The sequence below is a fragment of the Galeopterus variegatus genome, unplaced genomic scaffold (assembly GCF_000696425.1).
Source record: "Galeopterus variegatus unplaced genomic scaffold, G_variegatus-3.0.2 Scaffold1462, whole genome shotgun sequence".
In the NCBI taxonomy this organism is placed as follows: domain Eukaryota; kingdom Metazoa; phylum Chordata; class Mammalia; order Dermoptera; family Cynocephalidae; genus Galeopterus; species Galeopterus variegatus.
This window is the reverse complement of record NW_007727573.1, coordinates 176572-192665: the sequence shown is the minus strand read 5'-3', so window position 1 is coordinate 192665 and position 16094 is coordinate 176572. Positions and strand designations below refer to the sequence as shown.

Here is a 16094-nt window from a genome sequence, read left to right as displayed (position 1 = left end):
GAAAAAAAAAAAAAAGAAAAAAAAAAGAAAATACAGCATCACTAGTTTCATTTTGGATAAAAGTAAAAATATAATCCTAAACTGAATGAAACTGCTGTAAAATTTAAATCTCCGATCCCGTCAAAATATTTCTGTGAAATGAGTTTCATCATGAGTGTTATTTAGAAAAAGATAACCAACATAGAAAAAATTTACATATACATTATCCCCCAGGAATAGTATTATCATCATTCTGGCTTAGATAAATCAACAAAAAATAAGCTCTTTTGTCACAATAAAAACTTTAAATACTAATGTAAACAGCATTCATTCAAAATGTGTATCTGATGTTTAATACTAAGAAATAATATTTTACTCTTAGCTTTTTTTTTTTGTTTCAATTGCAGAAAAACAAAAAGGTATAATTGATTCCCTGTATCAATCACCTATACACCTATACTCACACTTTCAATGTGTGAGTATATACAGCCTGTATAGTCATGTAATTCTTTTCCTATCTTCAGCTGAATTTATTGAAATATAATTTTAAGTCTGTTGAGTCTTATTAAAAATTTGGGCTTGTATTTTGCATATCTCTTAAAATTTATTTTTCTAGTAATTCATTTTATTGAATTTTACAAAAGCTTTGCAATGAACTGAAAATTTTAAACCAGGGTCCTTCAACATAGATAGTAATCTGCTCTAATGTTAAATTTACTGGATGTGCGAGTTATATTGTGCTACAAAGGAGAATGCCCTTGTTCTTAGGAGACGTGCTAAATTTAAACCAGGGTCCTTCAACATAGATAGTAATCTGCTCTAATGTTAAATTTACTGGATGTGCAAGTTATATTGTGCTACAAAGGAGAATGCCCTTGTTCTTAGGAGACGTGCTAAATTATTTAAGAATGAACTGTCAAAATGTCTACAAGTAATTCTCAAATGGTTCATCCAAAACAAAAGAAAAATACAAATACAGATGGTAAGAGAGGAGCAAACAGTAACCAGTGGTGAATCTTGACAGGTACATGGCTGTTTGTTGTAATACTATTCTTGTAATATTTCTGTAAGTGAAATTTTTCAGAAGAAAATGTTGGGTAGAAAGTTTTTTTTTAAAAAAAAGTTTTGCTCCATACCATTTATAAAACTGATAATGTTAAATTCTTTTTCCAAAGTGTATTTTCATTGGATGAAACAACTGTTGGAAAACAGACATTATTTTTAAAATAACAATTTTAAAGGAGATTATATTCTCAGAGAGCTCCCAGGTCCAATTAATTACTGTCAAGGAAAATAAATGTGACCATCCATAAAATTATTGATTAGCAAGCACTTCATCTGTTTTCATTCAGCTCTAAAGTATAGATCTGCTGTTTTCACATAATAAAATTTAAATAAATGGGGGACAGGAAATTCCAAGCATGTGGTTCTTACCTTGAACAGCCAGGAGGCTAAACTGGTCAAAGCATTAAGCCCTTACTATATTTCTAAATAATAGTAAATAAACCTCATGAATCAATTACAACATAATATTAAGGTAAGGAAATAATACTGCAACCAAATTTCTCTCCTAGTACTTTTAATTCTTATCTAATTTCAGAGGCCTCACTGGGGCTTGTATTTCACAGTCAAGGAAAGTAATATAAGGAGAAATGATTTAACCGAAGTCACAAAGCATGGTAATGGTAGAACCAAATATTTGACTCTTACATCTCCTTGCTTCCAGCTGATCACTTAATACAACTGAAAACTATATTACTGTATGTGAGAGGACCTTTCTCACGTTCCCTGACAATTTATGAAGCCAGTTTCCTTAGAGGTCAAATATAAGTCTTCCAAAATATTATGATAGGCTGGAATGAGGATAGGTGGCTAACACTATTTAGAAAAATGCTCACTTTCAAAAATACTAGTCTCAAAGTTTGTGAAGGTCTTCTTACCTCACTTCTTCACCAGCAAAATCAAACACCTTGGTGATTTTAACTTTTTCTGTTTCTTTAGGTTTCTCTAGCTCTTCTGCTTTGACCAACAATTTACTTGAACTTGTCTCTTCAGTCTCCTCTCCTCTCTATGAAAAAAGCAAGAAATGTAATCAATTTCAGCAAAGGACGAAATCTAAAAGAACAATCAAAACATGCTGTTTGTGGGCTGGCCAGTTAACTCACTTGGTTAGAGTATGGTGCTGATACCAAGGTCCAGGGTTCAATCCCTCTACGAGCTAGCCACCAAACAAACAAAATGCTATTTATGGCTGGTCTTAAATGTTTCTTCTCTAACCAAAGACCTATTGGAAATTTAAAATTAGGGTATTTCTGGAGAGGCATTCACCTTTATCTCTGAACTTGCCTTAACTTGTGTACTCAGGGGCACTTTTGACTTTGGTCCCACGTCATTGAGGAAGCTGGCCCAGAGTTCATCCTCCTTCTTTTTCCTTGCATCCTCTGACCCATTGCCTTTTTCCTGCTCTGCAGATTCATCTTCCTCCTCACTGCTAATTCCTTCAGATTCCGACTTGACATCCTCCTCTTCCTCTTCTACTGACAGGCCACCTTGTTTCCTCTTCCTAATCACCAACAGTCACAAGAAAAAGGAAAGACATGACAGACAATGCAAAATTTTTTCAGTTACCCCTTCCTCAATTCCAAACATAATCTTGCAAACCTGAGAAAATTTTTAAATCTGGGACTACTGACTAATACACTGGGAGGAGTAGGAGAAATAAGCTGAAATTTTGTAGAAGAAAAACAGAATTGAGCATTTCTCCCAATCACTTAGAATAGAAATATAGTGTTCTACCTCTAAGTCAAGACCAGGTATTTTCACCAAGAAAACAGCCAAAATCAGCTCACAGAATTAATTTGCCCAGAGTGTTCTTGGAATATATATATGCGAGATATTTTTGACTTTTTAAAACCACTCCATTCAGAAAACAAGTTCTATTGAGAAGAGCCTCAAATTTACTTGCACTATTTCTTCCAAGAGTTCTCAGGGAAACAAAATATCAGTATTTCTTCCTACTTCTTGAAGAAATGAAAGCTGGAATACAGAAAAATTCAAGGAGAAAAGAACTGGACCCAAGACTTATACGAGTAAATTGTTTTTTCGACTACTTTGACTTCAGGTAAATCATCTAGTATCTAAAATTCTTTTTTTCCTTTTCATAAACTATAATCTGGTTTTTGCTTCAATGCCCAGGAAGACAGAAACACCAATAAAAGTGAGATAAAAGACTTCTATGGAAGATTCCCTTACCTGAGTTAAATAATCTGTCAGATTTTCATAATTTCTGGTGGAAGTGTAATTCAGTACCAGGCCTATGGAAGGCAATCTGCTAATATCTATTTTTTAAAAAACTTAACTACATATAACCTTAGATCAAACAATTCTACTTCTATAAATTTCACTTACAAATATACAGATATGTATACAAAGACATATGAGGGTATTTTAAAAAGTTAGTAAAAAAACAGCATTAAAAGATAATGGCCAGTTAGCTCAGTTGGTCAGAGAGCAGCCTTATAACTCCAAGATAGCACATTTAGATCCCCGTACTGGCATGCTCCAAAAAAAAAAAAAAAAAGATCATAGTAATCTTTCCATGAACTTTTTGATGTACCCTCATATACAGTCGGCCCTCTGTATCTGTGGGTTCCACATCTATTCAAACTGCAGATCAAAAATATTTGGGGGTTTTGATGTACCCTCATATACAGTCGGCCCTCTGTATCTGTGGGTTCCACATCTATTCAAACAACTGCAGATCAAAAATATTTGGGGGAAAAAAAATGTATCTGTACTGAAAATGTACAGACTTTTTCCCCTTGTCATTATTACCTAAACAATATAGTATAATAATTATTTATACTGTATTTACATTGTATTAGGTATTATAAGTAATCTAGAGATGATTTAGAGTATATGGGAAGATGTGCTTAAGTTATAGGCAAATACTACTCCCATTTTATATCAGGAACTTGAGTATCCCTAGACTTTGGTATACACAGGAGGTCCTGAAACCAATCCCCCACAGATACTGAGGGATGACTGTGCAAAGAATATTTGCTGAAGTCTTATTTATTGCAATAAAGACTAGGTACATTCCTCAACAGGGAATGTTTAGATAAAGTCGGGCCTATTCATATAATACTATATAGTCACTGAAAAGAATGAAGTATATCTAAATGTACTGCCATGGTACCATCTCCAGGATGTGAAATAAGGAAAGTGAGAAACAATATGCAGAGTATGCTATTATTTATATTTTTTCTTTTTTTAAAAAAAGAGGGCAGGAAATATATACATACATGCTTGTACATGCACATACTATCTCTACTGGTAACATAGTTCTTCAGAGGCAAAGCAACAAGGGCTAGAAACAGGATGTACATTTTTGTAGTAACTGAGTTTTTTGTTTTAACCGTGTATACATATTACCTATTAAAATTCTGTTTAATTAAAGCTCAAAAATTTTCAGAGCTTGCCAGAGACCAAGAATTTAATCTAGAATATCAGCAAATGATTTCTTCAAAGAGAAAAGGGTTAGAAACCCTTTAGTAAAGAAATCCATCATCAGACCAATCTCAGCAGTCAGGATGGTTGTGACAACAGCCCCTGACATCTACAAGCCTTGAGGGCAGCATCACCTGGCTGGAATGCTCTGAGCCTTTCTTTTTTTCCCTTTGGTTTTCTGTGTCTGCTCTTCACCATCCACTTCATCTTCCTTCACTAATTCATTTACATCATCTTCACTATACTCTCCACCTGAAATCACATAATAGGGTGGTCAGACAGACAGGAATAAAAGTTTTCACATTAAGATGAAACATTTTCATTAAGAATAAAATCTAGTACTTTCCCTTATTGTTCACCTAACTAAAACATCATTTCCTTAGGGAACTCTTCCCTGCCCCTGAAGATTAGGCTAAATTTTCCTAACCTAGGCTTCCACTGTAATCCATATTTCCTCTCCATAATTCATCCCTCTTGTACTTAATATTTGCAATTTCTGCTATGCTCTACATTCCATGAGGACATAGACCCTGTTTGTCCATGCTGAATGAACAAATGAATGAATGAAAATTCCAATTCTACTAATGTACCTCTCAAAGAAGAAACTGATGCTCCCACCTCATCCTAGATATCTTTCAAACGTAAGCAAAAGATACCTTGTCTTGTCAATAAGAGGTTAGGAAGAAACCTAAAGACTCTCTGTTAAACACAGCAGAAAGAACAAACGCATCTATGTCCCACATCCTCAGACACTGACCATCTGGGGTCCCCAACAAAACAGTGTTGCCTGGATGCCCAATCTTACCACACTCTGTGGGTACCAGTCAATAAACCAACCCTGCCCACACAAAGATTCAACTAGTTTTTTTCTCTTTTACTTCATATAAACTTTCATGAGAAAAATACATACCAAAAAGCACACAAATCTAATGTACACTTCAATGAAATGATATGCAGTGAACATGCTTGCATAACCAGGACCCAGCTGGAGAAACAGAACATTATCAGCATCTCAGAAGCCACCCTCCCCCCCTTTGTGGCTCTTTTAGCCACCAGCCACTGTCTCTACTGCAAAGGCAACCACTATCCTGACTTTTTAACACCACAGATTAGTTTTGCCTATTTTTGAATAGACAAAAAAAAAAAAAAGCCTGCAATATGTACTCTTTTGTGTCTGGCTTCTTTCACTCAATATTATACTCATGAGGTCAACCATGTTGTTGCATGTAGCTATAGTTTATTCATTCTCTTTCCTAAATAGTATTTCACTGTATAACTATACTGTAATTTATTTGTCCATTCTAAAGGTGATAGACATTTAGGTTTTTCCAGTTTGGGGACATTACAAACAGTGCTGTTTTGATATTCCTGTACATCCAATCAGCTTTTAAATACTTTACTAGTGCTGCCCAGTTAGCTCAGCTGGTTAGAGCATGGTGTTGATAACACCAAGGTCCAGGGTTCAATCCCTGCACTGGCCAGCTGCCAAAAACGAAACAAAACATAATTCTAGTTCTTAAACTAGCTTCATGGAAGATACCACATGAGTATTCATTTGATTAGTATTCTTTAAACTATACATGTGACACTCTTATTTGCACATATTTCACATTTTTACAAATATAAGAAAAGCAAAGTACAAAATACTGTACAAACATGCCATCATTGTGTAAATAATGTTGGCAATCTTATGCAGCAACCAGCACACTCATGTATCTTTAATTTGTTAGATACTGCCAAATTCTAACTAATACCTTATGGAGGAGAATTTGGCAATATCTAACAAAATTACAAACGCATCTGCCTTCAACCCAGCAATCCTACTTCTAGAATTCTATCCTAGAATATGTAATAGGTTATTCACTCCAGTGTAGTCTGTAATAACAATGACTGGAAACAGCCCAAGCTGTCCAGTAATGAGTGACCGGTTGAATAGACTATGGTACATATAAATAACGGAATACTTCACAGCCATTGAAAAGGAGTATGTAGGACTTTTATCTAGTTACCTCCAGAATATACTACTAAGTTAAAGAGAAAAGAGGTATGGGAGTGCAAAAGAACAGTGTATAAAATACACAAGCTTTTGATTAAGAAAAAGAAAGAAAGAAGAATATGTTTTATATACATATTTGTTTATATGTGCAAAAAGCAACACTGAAAGGATAAACAAGAAACTAATGAAAATAACTCCCTATAAAAGGTCAGGGTAAAACAGGGTACTCTTTGCTCATCTATATATAGAACTTTCCTTAAATCCCTTAAATTAAAAAGTTTGAAAAATAAACATAAGTGTATACCAAAATGATAATATAACCATACAAGAAATGATTTAGTCCAAGGTTTTAAAAACATAATATTTTGACTGTACATCTTTAGCAAGAAGCATCCTAAAGACAAAAAGTTCTACTCCTTGTAGTAACATTAGTGTTCGTATTTTGAAACTATTTCCTTGATGTTATAGGTTAAAGCAAAAAGGAAAAAAAAAGAAAAGAAAATATAGGTTAAAGCAAATAAGATTAAGTTAATCATGTTAGGAATCCAGATCGTCAGAATAAGAGAAATGATACACAATTATAAAATCAAAAAAATTAAGTGAAAACACAAATGTTAAAAATGAATTAAAAATATCAACATAAACATTAACCCTTTTCAAGATAAATATTTCTACTTCTGTCCACTGAAATGGCACAGAAACAGTGTTAATCTAATAGCAACGAACATCTCTAAAGTTCAAATTGTACTCTTTAATATGACTTACCACAAAAATGGTTCCCTGAAAACAACTTAGCTAATTTCGGGTCTGAGGCAAGGAAAGCATAAGGTGAAACCAGGACATTTAGCTGTACCAGAAAGCCAGGAAGTTATTTAAGAACAATAGATCACATTAAAAGGATAGCAGTGACACTTAAGCACATTCCTTTTAAAGGAATATCTGTTAAGAGACTAAAACATACTGAATCAATAAAAATCTGTTAGCCCTTTATGATATTTTTAAAAAGACAAAAAAGATAATTTGTACCATTTTAGGCTACTATTAAAATTACTCTCTATTTTGAAAATTTGAATTAAGGGAAAAGAATTAAACATTTATCCTGCCCCAATTGATGAGGGAAAGCTATACTTTACAGAAGAACACCAACTAATAAATGTAGAACTATGGAACACTTCTCAAACTCTAATGATAGCACTAATTTAGGAAAAGACTAGCAAGTAATGTTAAAAAGCAACTTAAATTTTAACCATTAAGTATACTGCCACACAGAATACTTTCAGTTCAAAAGGAAAAAATATTACGCAACAGAGGGGTCAGACTGTCATCATCCTGTTCTAGTAGTCACAACTATGGGAATCAACCAGGTATTATGTGTCTTCTGATGTTATGCAATATGAAACACACAAGTCATCTATAATGTATTCTAGCCAAAAATATTTTATTTGAACCCATCAAGCATTTAGATCTAACTTCCAATTTACACAAAATTCAAGGAACAAAAGAACAACTTAAAACAACTGCATGAGGAACAAGACAAATCTAGAAGGTAGGTCATGCTGCAAGACATATGGCCTGATGTCTTCACCAAATCAATGTCATTATGGAAAGGGGAGTGTGCTAGATTAAAACAGATTTAAGAGATGGAACAACTAAATGACACGTGTATTCTTGAACTCATTTGTGATTTATACAAACAAGCTGTAGTCATTTTTTGGTCAACTGGGAAAATCTGAATATGGTCTGTACATTAGATAAGATGGAAATTTATTGAAATGGATAGGCAGAGATTGATTACTGAATAGAGGAGGTTGCAAAATAACATGAAAAAGAATGATTCCAGGCTGGGGAAAAAGTACAAATATCAATACCTGGGTGTAGAAAAAGATAAGAGTGAGTATTCACTAAGGGATTGACCTTGAAAATCTCCAGGTAGTTGGAATGTAATGATTCTTTTTATGCTTAATGGTCTGCATTTTCTAATTTTCTACAAAACTCATGCGCTGCTTTTGTAATAATATAAGGTTATTTTCAACCTAAAAATGGGCAAATGTTGCAAACAGTGCAGACAAGGAGATGCACGTGGCTCTGGATCTTAAACATGTAAAAAGATGCTCAATATCCTTGGTAAGAGAGAAAAGAATTTTAATTACATGAAACACTCAAGATCAAATTCCATGCTGTTACTATGAGAAAAAAAAGACAATAAGAAGCAGAATAATGTTCCCAAAGACAATGAAGCACAAAAGGAACAAATGTTGTCTGAAGACTCAGAACTTCCAATCATCTTTTCAGTGTCCCATGCTTAAATATGAGACAAACGACTAAGAATCACCAAAAATCTGAGAAAGACTATAAAGTCCAAAACAAACATATAAGGTAAATAAAAATCACCCTGGAAGAAACAGACTATGTTTTCCCAAGTTTATGGGGCTAGCAACATCTGATACTAAAATCACACAAGGAAATTACAAGAAGACTACAGATCAATATCTATCATACACATAGATGCAAAAATCCTCAACAAAATATTAACTAACCAAATTCAGCAATGTATAAAAATAATACATCATGACCAAGTAAGCTTTATCCCAGAAATAAAAATCTATTCAAAATTTAAAAATTGGCTTCCAAAGGTAATGAGTTATCTCAATTCACTGTTCAGTCAGTTACAGATCAAGCTCCTTGTTCTACTCTTTCCACCTTTCTCCCTACTGCAGTCAATAATTTTTAAAAATTACAAATAAAAAACTTTAAATAAATAACAAACTTTTAAAATCAGTGATTGCATTCACCATATCAACAGACAAAAAAGAAGAAAAACCACAAATAATTAAATCAATAGATAGAGAAAAAGCATTTGACAAAATTCACCTCTCTGCAAATTAGAAATTTAGGGAATTCCTTTAACCTGATAAAAGCACCTGTGAGGGACAATATATGTAGACTGCCAAGGTTTACATCTCAGCTCAGCTACTGTCTAGCTAGGTGGCTTTGGGTATTTGCTTAGACTCTCTGTGCCTCAGTTTTTTGGTGTGTATAATGGGGAGCACACTCATAGTGTTATGTGATTGAGTTAGTAATGAGTTACTCACTGTTAGAGTGCTTAAAAGACACACAGAAGGTATCTGTGAAAATACTATAGTTAATCTGGTACTAAATGGTGAAACTTTAATTTTTTTACCACTTCAGATTGGGAACAAAGCAAGGATATCCCCCTCACCACTCCTATTCAACATCATACTGTAAATATCAAGTACAATAAGGCAAGGGGGAAAAAAAGGTATACAAGTTGGGAAGGAAGAAATAAAACTGTCCATTCACCTTTTTTTTTTTTGCTGGCCAGTACAGGGATTGAACCCCAGACTTTGGTGTTATCAACATCACATTCCAACCAACTGAGCTAACTGGCCAGCCCTATTCACATTTGACATGACTGTCTATATGGAAAAATCCCATGGAATCTACAAAAACCTCTAGAACTGATAAATGAGTTTAGCAAGGTTGTAGACCACAAGGTTACTATGCAAAAAACAATTGTATTTTACAGTCATCCATTGCTGAAGGATGGGGATACATTCTGAGAAATGCATCGTTAGGCAATTTTGTCAGGTCGTGCAAATATAGACTGTTCTTCAACAAACCTAGATGATACAGCCTACCACACTCCTCCATCTCCATTATAATCTTATGGGACCATCATTGTGTATGTGGTACTTCACTGACTGAAACTTCTTTATGTGGAGCATGACTGTATTTCCATATACTAACAATGAACAATTTGAAATTGAAACTTAAAAGATCTAAATAGATGGAGATATTCTGTATTCAATGATTGGGAAAGAAGACTGTTAAGTTATCAATTCAACCCAAACTGATCTGTAGATTCAATGCAAAGTCCAAGCAAAGTCCAAGCAGGGTATTTTTGGAGAGAATGACAAGGTGACTCCAAAATATACATGGAAAGGCAAAGGAAGAAGAGCAGCCAAAACAATTTTGAAAAAGAACAAAGTTGGAGTACTGTCTCTACCTGATTTCAACACTTAAAACTGCAAATCAGTAATCAAAACAGTACGGAACAGAATAGAGGTCCAGAAATAAATCTATACAAATACGGCCAATTAATATTTAACAAAGGTGCAAAGGCAATTCAATGAAGAAAGGACAGTCTTTTCAGCAAATACTGATGAAATAATTGGACATCCATATGCAAAAAAAAAAAAAAAAAAAAAGAATCTCAAATCTATAATTCATACATCATACAAAAATTAACTGAAAATGATAAAATAAATGATATACATGTAAAACTATAAAACTTAAAAGAAAGCATAGGAAAATGTCTTTGCAGTCTTGGGTCAGGCAAGAGTTCTTAGATATGATACCAAAAGCACAATAAATAACATAAAAATTTGACAAACTGGATTTCATCAAAGTTAAAAAATTTTGCTTTGCAAACAACACTGTTAGGAGAACGAAAAGACAAGCCACAAAGTGAGACAAAATATTGCAAAGCAGATATCTGACAAAGGACAGTATCCAGAATACATAAAGAACTCCAAAACTGAACAGTAAGAAAAGAAGCCAATTTTTAAAAATGGGCAAAAGATTTGAACAGATACATCACCAAAGAAGATATAAAGATGGCAAGCAGACACATGAAAAGACAGTCAACATTACTAGTCTTTATCAAAATGTAAATTAAATGAGGAAATTAGCTAAAAAATTTTTTAAAAGACTGACAATTTCAAGTACTGTTGAGAATGAAGAGCAATTGAAACTCTGATGTGTTGCCAATAGGAATAACACTATGGAAAAGTTTGGCAGTTTCTTGTAAAGGCAATCGTACACCTACCATAAAAGCCAGCAGTCCCACTCCTAGGTATTTACCCAGGTGAAATGAAAACCCGTGTTCACACAGAAAGTTGTATGTAAATATTTACAAACAGCTTTATTTGTAATCACCACAAATTGAAAACAATCCAGTGTCCTTCAACTAGGGAATAAACTATGGTACATTCCATACAACGGACTACTACATAAGGAACAAATTATTAATATGCACAACATGGGTGCATCTCAAATGTATCATGCTAGGTGAAAGAAGCCAGACATAAAAAGCTACATACTGTTATGATTTCATTTATATTACATTCTGAAAAAGGCAAAACTATACAGATAGAAAACAGACCAGTGGTCGTCAGTGGCTGGGACTGGGGGTGAAGGAGAGTTGTTTGACTACAAAGAGTAGAACAGGGAATTTTAGGGTTTTTTGGGGGGGGAGTAGGGGTTAGAGACTGTTCATTTTGGTGGTGGTTACACAACTCTAAAATTTGCCAAAAATCATAGAACAGTACACCAAAGAGAGTAAATTTTACTGTATGTAAGTTAAAAATAAAAAAAGTTTAAAGTATTATTAATATCCTTAAATTGATAAGATACTGCACTTATGAAACAAGGATATGTTACAAAAAAAGAATATTAAAAGAACAAAAAAGTTATTTAAAATTAAAAATATGAAAGGAAGAAAAAAACCTCAACAGCAGGATAGGAAGATAAAATACTGGAAATTTCCCATAAAGTGGGGAAAAAGTCAAAGGGATAGAAAAAAAGGTGAGGATAAAAATTAGAGGACCAGTCCAGAAGGTCTAACACAAGTTTTAACATATGAATAATAAAGATTCCAGAAAAATAAAACAGAGAAAATGGAGAAAGGAAATTGACAAAAAAATTTTTGAGGGGAAAAAATGTTCCCAGAAGGCCAAGCACAAAGGCTGAAAACAGATTCATATTAAGGTATAATACTATGGTGATGTATAAGAAAACGGAAACAATTCTATCAGCTTACAAGGACAAACAGATCTTATACAATACACAAAGGCTGAAAACAGATTCATATTAAGGTATAATACTATGGTGATGTATAAGAAAACGGGAACAATTCTATCAGCTTACAAGGACAAACAGATCTTATACAATGAGCAGAAATCACTAATAGAGCAATTCTTAATAGCAATACTGGAATCTAGAAAGTAATGGAGCAACACCTTCAAAATTCTGATAGGGGCTGGTTGGTTAGCTCAATTGGTTACCGTGTGGTGTTACAACACCAAGGTCAAGGGGTCTGATTTCAAGGGCCGGCCCCTAGCTGACTTGGGAGAGCCCAGGGCAGTCAAGGGTGCGGGGCTTGAGGGCGGTGACGCTCAGAACCCGGCGCCACTCGGGCCACCGGGGCCACTGGGCCAACGCCCGCGGGGGCCAGACGCGCCTCACGTAAGGCGTGGGGCGGGGCAATCCGCCTCTTGCCTGAGGCGGAATCGCTCACCCGACGGCACGTAGTCCTCGTCCTCCTCCGAGGTGGAGAAGTCTTCGGAGTCGAATTCCTCCATGTCGCTGCCGCTCGGGGCCGGCCAACCCACAAGACCACAGCTACCTCCAACAGCAAAGCTCTAGGGAGAGACCATAGAGGTGCGACGACAGCTAGGGCGTCCCCGTCAGCGTCTGCACATGCGCAGAGATTGCTACGTAGTCGGAAACACGATACTTCCGGCCGGTGCCTCTGGGCTGACACTCAGCAGCCCTTTCTGGAGCACATACCTCTCCCTGAAGCGATGCATGCTGGAACTTGTAGTCTTCGGCCCTACCGCACTGCCTTGATTTAGTAGTTATGCTTAACTAAAATTACGTAACTATACGATTCGTACCGGAGGATCAAAAAGAAGAAAAAAAATTACGTAACTACGGAAGTTCAGTTGACCAGTTAGTCAAATTAGTAGTAAGTACATAGACACCTAGTCAACAACAAAAATGGCAATTAACTCCAGAGAAAACAAGTAGAGCTGGAAAAGCAATCACCGTATACCACATGGTTCAGCAGTGAACACAGTGTTCACAGTCATTAGAAAAAACAAACACTGAAGACTGATCTAAACAAAACTGGACACAGGTATATACTGGCAGGCTGGGGAGCTGGGGAGGGCCTGAAGGTGGAAGGGTGTGTGTGTGTGGGGAGGGGGATGAGGTCAGGGAGTACTAAAAAAAGAGACCTACCATGCGTGGGGTTAAGTTAACAGACAACAGAAATACGAAATTGAGAAAGTGGAAAGGAGTTTCCTCTGGAGAGGACTGAATAGGGATGGGAGCTGCTAGTTTTCAAAACAAGCCTTTTAAAAATACTTGACTATGTTACGTATGTGCATGCATAACTTTGACTAAAATGAAAATTAGTTTTCAAATGATCACTCTGGCTGTTGGCTTAACACCAACGTTAATGGAAGAGAATGGAATCTAGGAGACCAGTTAGGAAGCTATGGAAAATCCTGCAAAGGATAATGATAGCTCAGAATGAAATGGTAGCAGTGAGACTGGTGAATAAGTGCTCAGAAAGTTATTTTCCACGTAGACATAACAGAACTTATTGATTGGATGGGCTGACAGACAGAATTAGGAAGACTCCTGGGTTTTGGGGTTTTTTTGTTGTTGTTGTTTTGTTTTTTTTTGGTTTTGATTTTCACCTGAGCGATTGTGTGGGAAAAGATACTTTTAATGAGATAGTAAGTCTTGGGAAGGAGCAGGATGGGGAAGGGACAGGTTTAGGTGGTAAGATTTATTTTGGCCCCATTCTGTTAGAGATACCCATCCCCCCCCCCAAAGAAAAGTTCTGAGGGGAGAGCAATGGGGCAGAAACAAAATGCATCAAGTGAACTTTCTAACAACCACATCCCTTGTGGAGAGGGACAGTGGCTAGATCTATCTTGGACGTGGGGGTAGCTAGCAACTCCCTCGAGCCCAAAGGTCTGCAGACGACCTCCAACACTCAGTCTGCCTTCCAGAAGACTTCAAAAGCAGCAGTGTCGTTCGGGGACGCACCGACAGCGTCCCCAGACAGTGCGCTATTCACGTGCCGGTTCCCGCGCTCCGAGAGGGGGCGGCGGCCGAAGCCCGCCCACGGGGAGCGGCTGCAGGGACTGTCCCCGCGCACTCGTCTCGAGCCAGGGCAGTCAAGGGTGCGGGGCTTGAGGGCGGTGACGCTCAGAACCCGGCGCCACTCGGGCCACCGGGGCCACTGGGCCAACGCCCGCGGGGGCCAGACGCGCCTCACGTAAGGCGTGGGGCGGGGCAATCCGCCTCTTGCCTGAGGCGGAATCGCTCACCCGACGGCACGTAGTCCTCGTCCTCCTCCGAGGTGGAGAAGTCTTCGGAGTCGAATTCCTCCATGTCGCTGCCGCTCGGGGCCGGCCAACCCACAAGACCACAGCTACCTCCAACAGCAAAGCTCTAGGGAGAGACCATAGAGGTGCGACGACAGCTAGGGCGTCCCCGTCAGCGTCTGCACATGCGCAGAGATTGCTACGTAGTCGGAAACACGATACTTCCGGCCGGTGCCTCTGGGCTGACACTCAGCAGCCCTTTCTGGAGCACATACCTCTCCCTGAAGCGATGCATGCTGGAACTTGTAGTCTTCGGCCCTACCGCACTGCCTTGATTTAGTAGTTATGCTTAACTAAAATTACGTAACTATACGATTCGTACCGGAGGATCAAAAAGAAGAAAAAAAATTACGTAACTACGGAAGTTCAGTTGACCCTCAATATTCGTGGATTCGTATTTTCAAATTGTTTTACTCGCTCAAATGTAACCCCAAAGTCAATAATCAGAGGGCTTTGTGGGGTTATTCTTGGGCATGCGCAGAGGGTGAAAAATTGGAGGCGGAGGTGCAAGTTTTCAGCCAAGGCTGACGGAGGCAGAGGCTCCGCCTTCTTGTTTTAGCTCGCGTGCTGTAAAGAGTATTTAGTTCCGCGGGGTTTTGCATTTTTGTGCTTTTTGTTGGTGATTTGGCTGTTTCAAATGGCCCCCAAGCGTAGTGCTGAAGTGCTGTCTGCTGTTCCCAAGCGCAAGAAGACCGTGATGTGTCTCATGGAGAAAATACACGTGTTAGATAAGCTCCGTTCGGGCATGAGTTACAGTGCTGTTGGCCGGGAGTTCAACGTTAACGAGTCAACAATCCGGTACATCAAGAAAAAGGAAAAGGAAATTCGTCGATCTGTACGTGAGGCTGCTCCGGAAAGTGTTAAAGTGACATCTACAGTGCGCGATGAAGCTATGGAAAAGATGGAAAAGAGGCTCAATTTGTGGATTCATGAGATGACGACCGATAGAAGAAGCATAGTGGACAGCATTGTTGTGAGACTGAAAGCCAAAGAAATTTATGGTCACGTTACCCAGGGTCAGAGAAATGTTAAACCCTTCTCAGCGAGTGCTGGCTGGCTTGCACGTTTCAAAAGGCGTTATGGTGTGGAAAATAAACTTGCAGGTGAGACTGCGAGTTCTGCAGATCAGGAGGTTGCGGAAGAGTTTAAAAAGTACTTGCTAAGTGTCATACAGGAAAAGGGTTATGTGGAAGAGCAGGTTTTTAATGCTGATGAGACTGGCTTATTTTATAAGGATGTTGGCAAACGAACCTATATAACGCAAATGGCCTCCAAAGCCCCTGGGTTTAAATCATTCCATGATTGTGCAATCTTGCTGTTGTGTGCCAATGCCAAGGGTGACTTTAAATGCAAACCCCTAATGGTGTACAGAGCCCAAAATCCTCAAACTCTTAAAAAGAAAAACG

At 37.3% G+C, this 16094-nt stretch overlaps 1 protein-coding gene across 2 annotated transcripts in view; it reads right to left on the bottom strand.

Annotated features, from left to right (window-relative positions):
- Positions 1-14823, bottom strand: part of CFDP1 (craniofacial development protein 1) — a 145048-nt gene extending 130225 nt beyond the window's left edge. The window contains exons 1-4 of one of the 2 annotated variants that reach the window (XM_008577221.1): positions 14632-14823; positions 4623-4740; positions 2326-2542; positions 1920-2047 (exon numbers count right to left, since the gene is read on the bottom strand). In XM_008577221.1, coding sequence (XP_008575443.1) covers positions 1920-2047; positions 2326-2542; positions 4623-4740; positions 14632-14695 — 527 coding nt within the window. In that variant the 5' untranslated portion in view covers positions 14696-14823. Of the gene's footprint in view, positions 1-1919; positions 2048-2325; positions 2543-4622; positions 4741-12803; positions 12995-14631 lie in introns of those variants that run through there. The other variant, XM_008577220.1, reaches the window with a different exon arrangement.
- Between the last annotated feature and the right edge of the window lie 1271 nt (positions 14824-16094).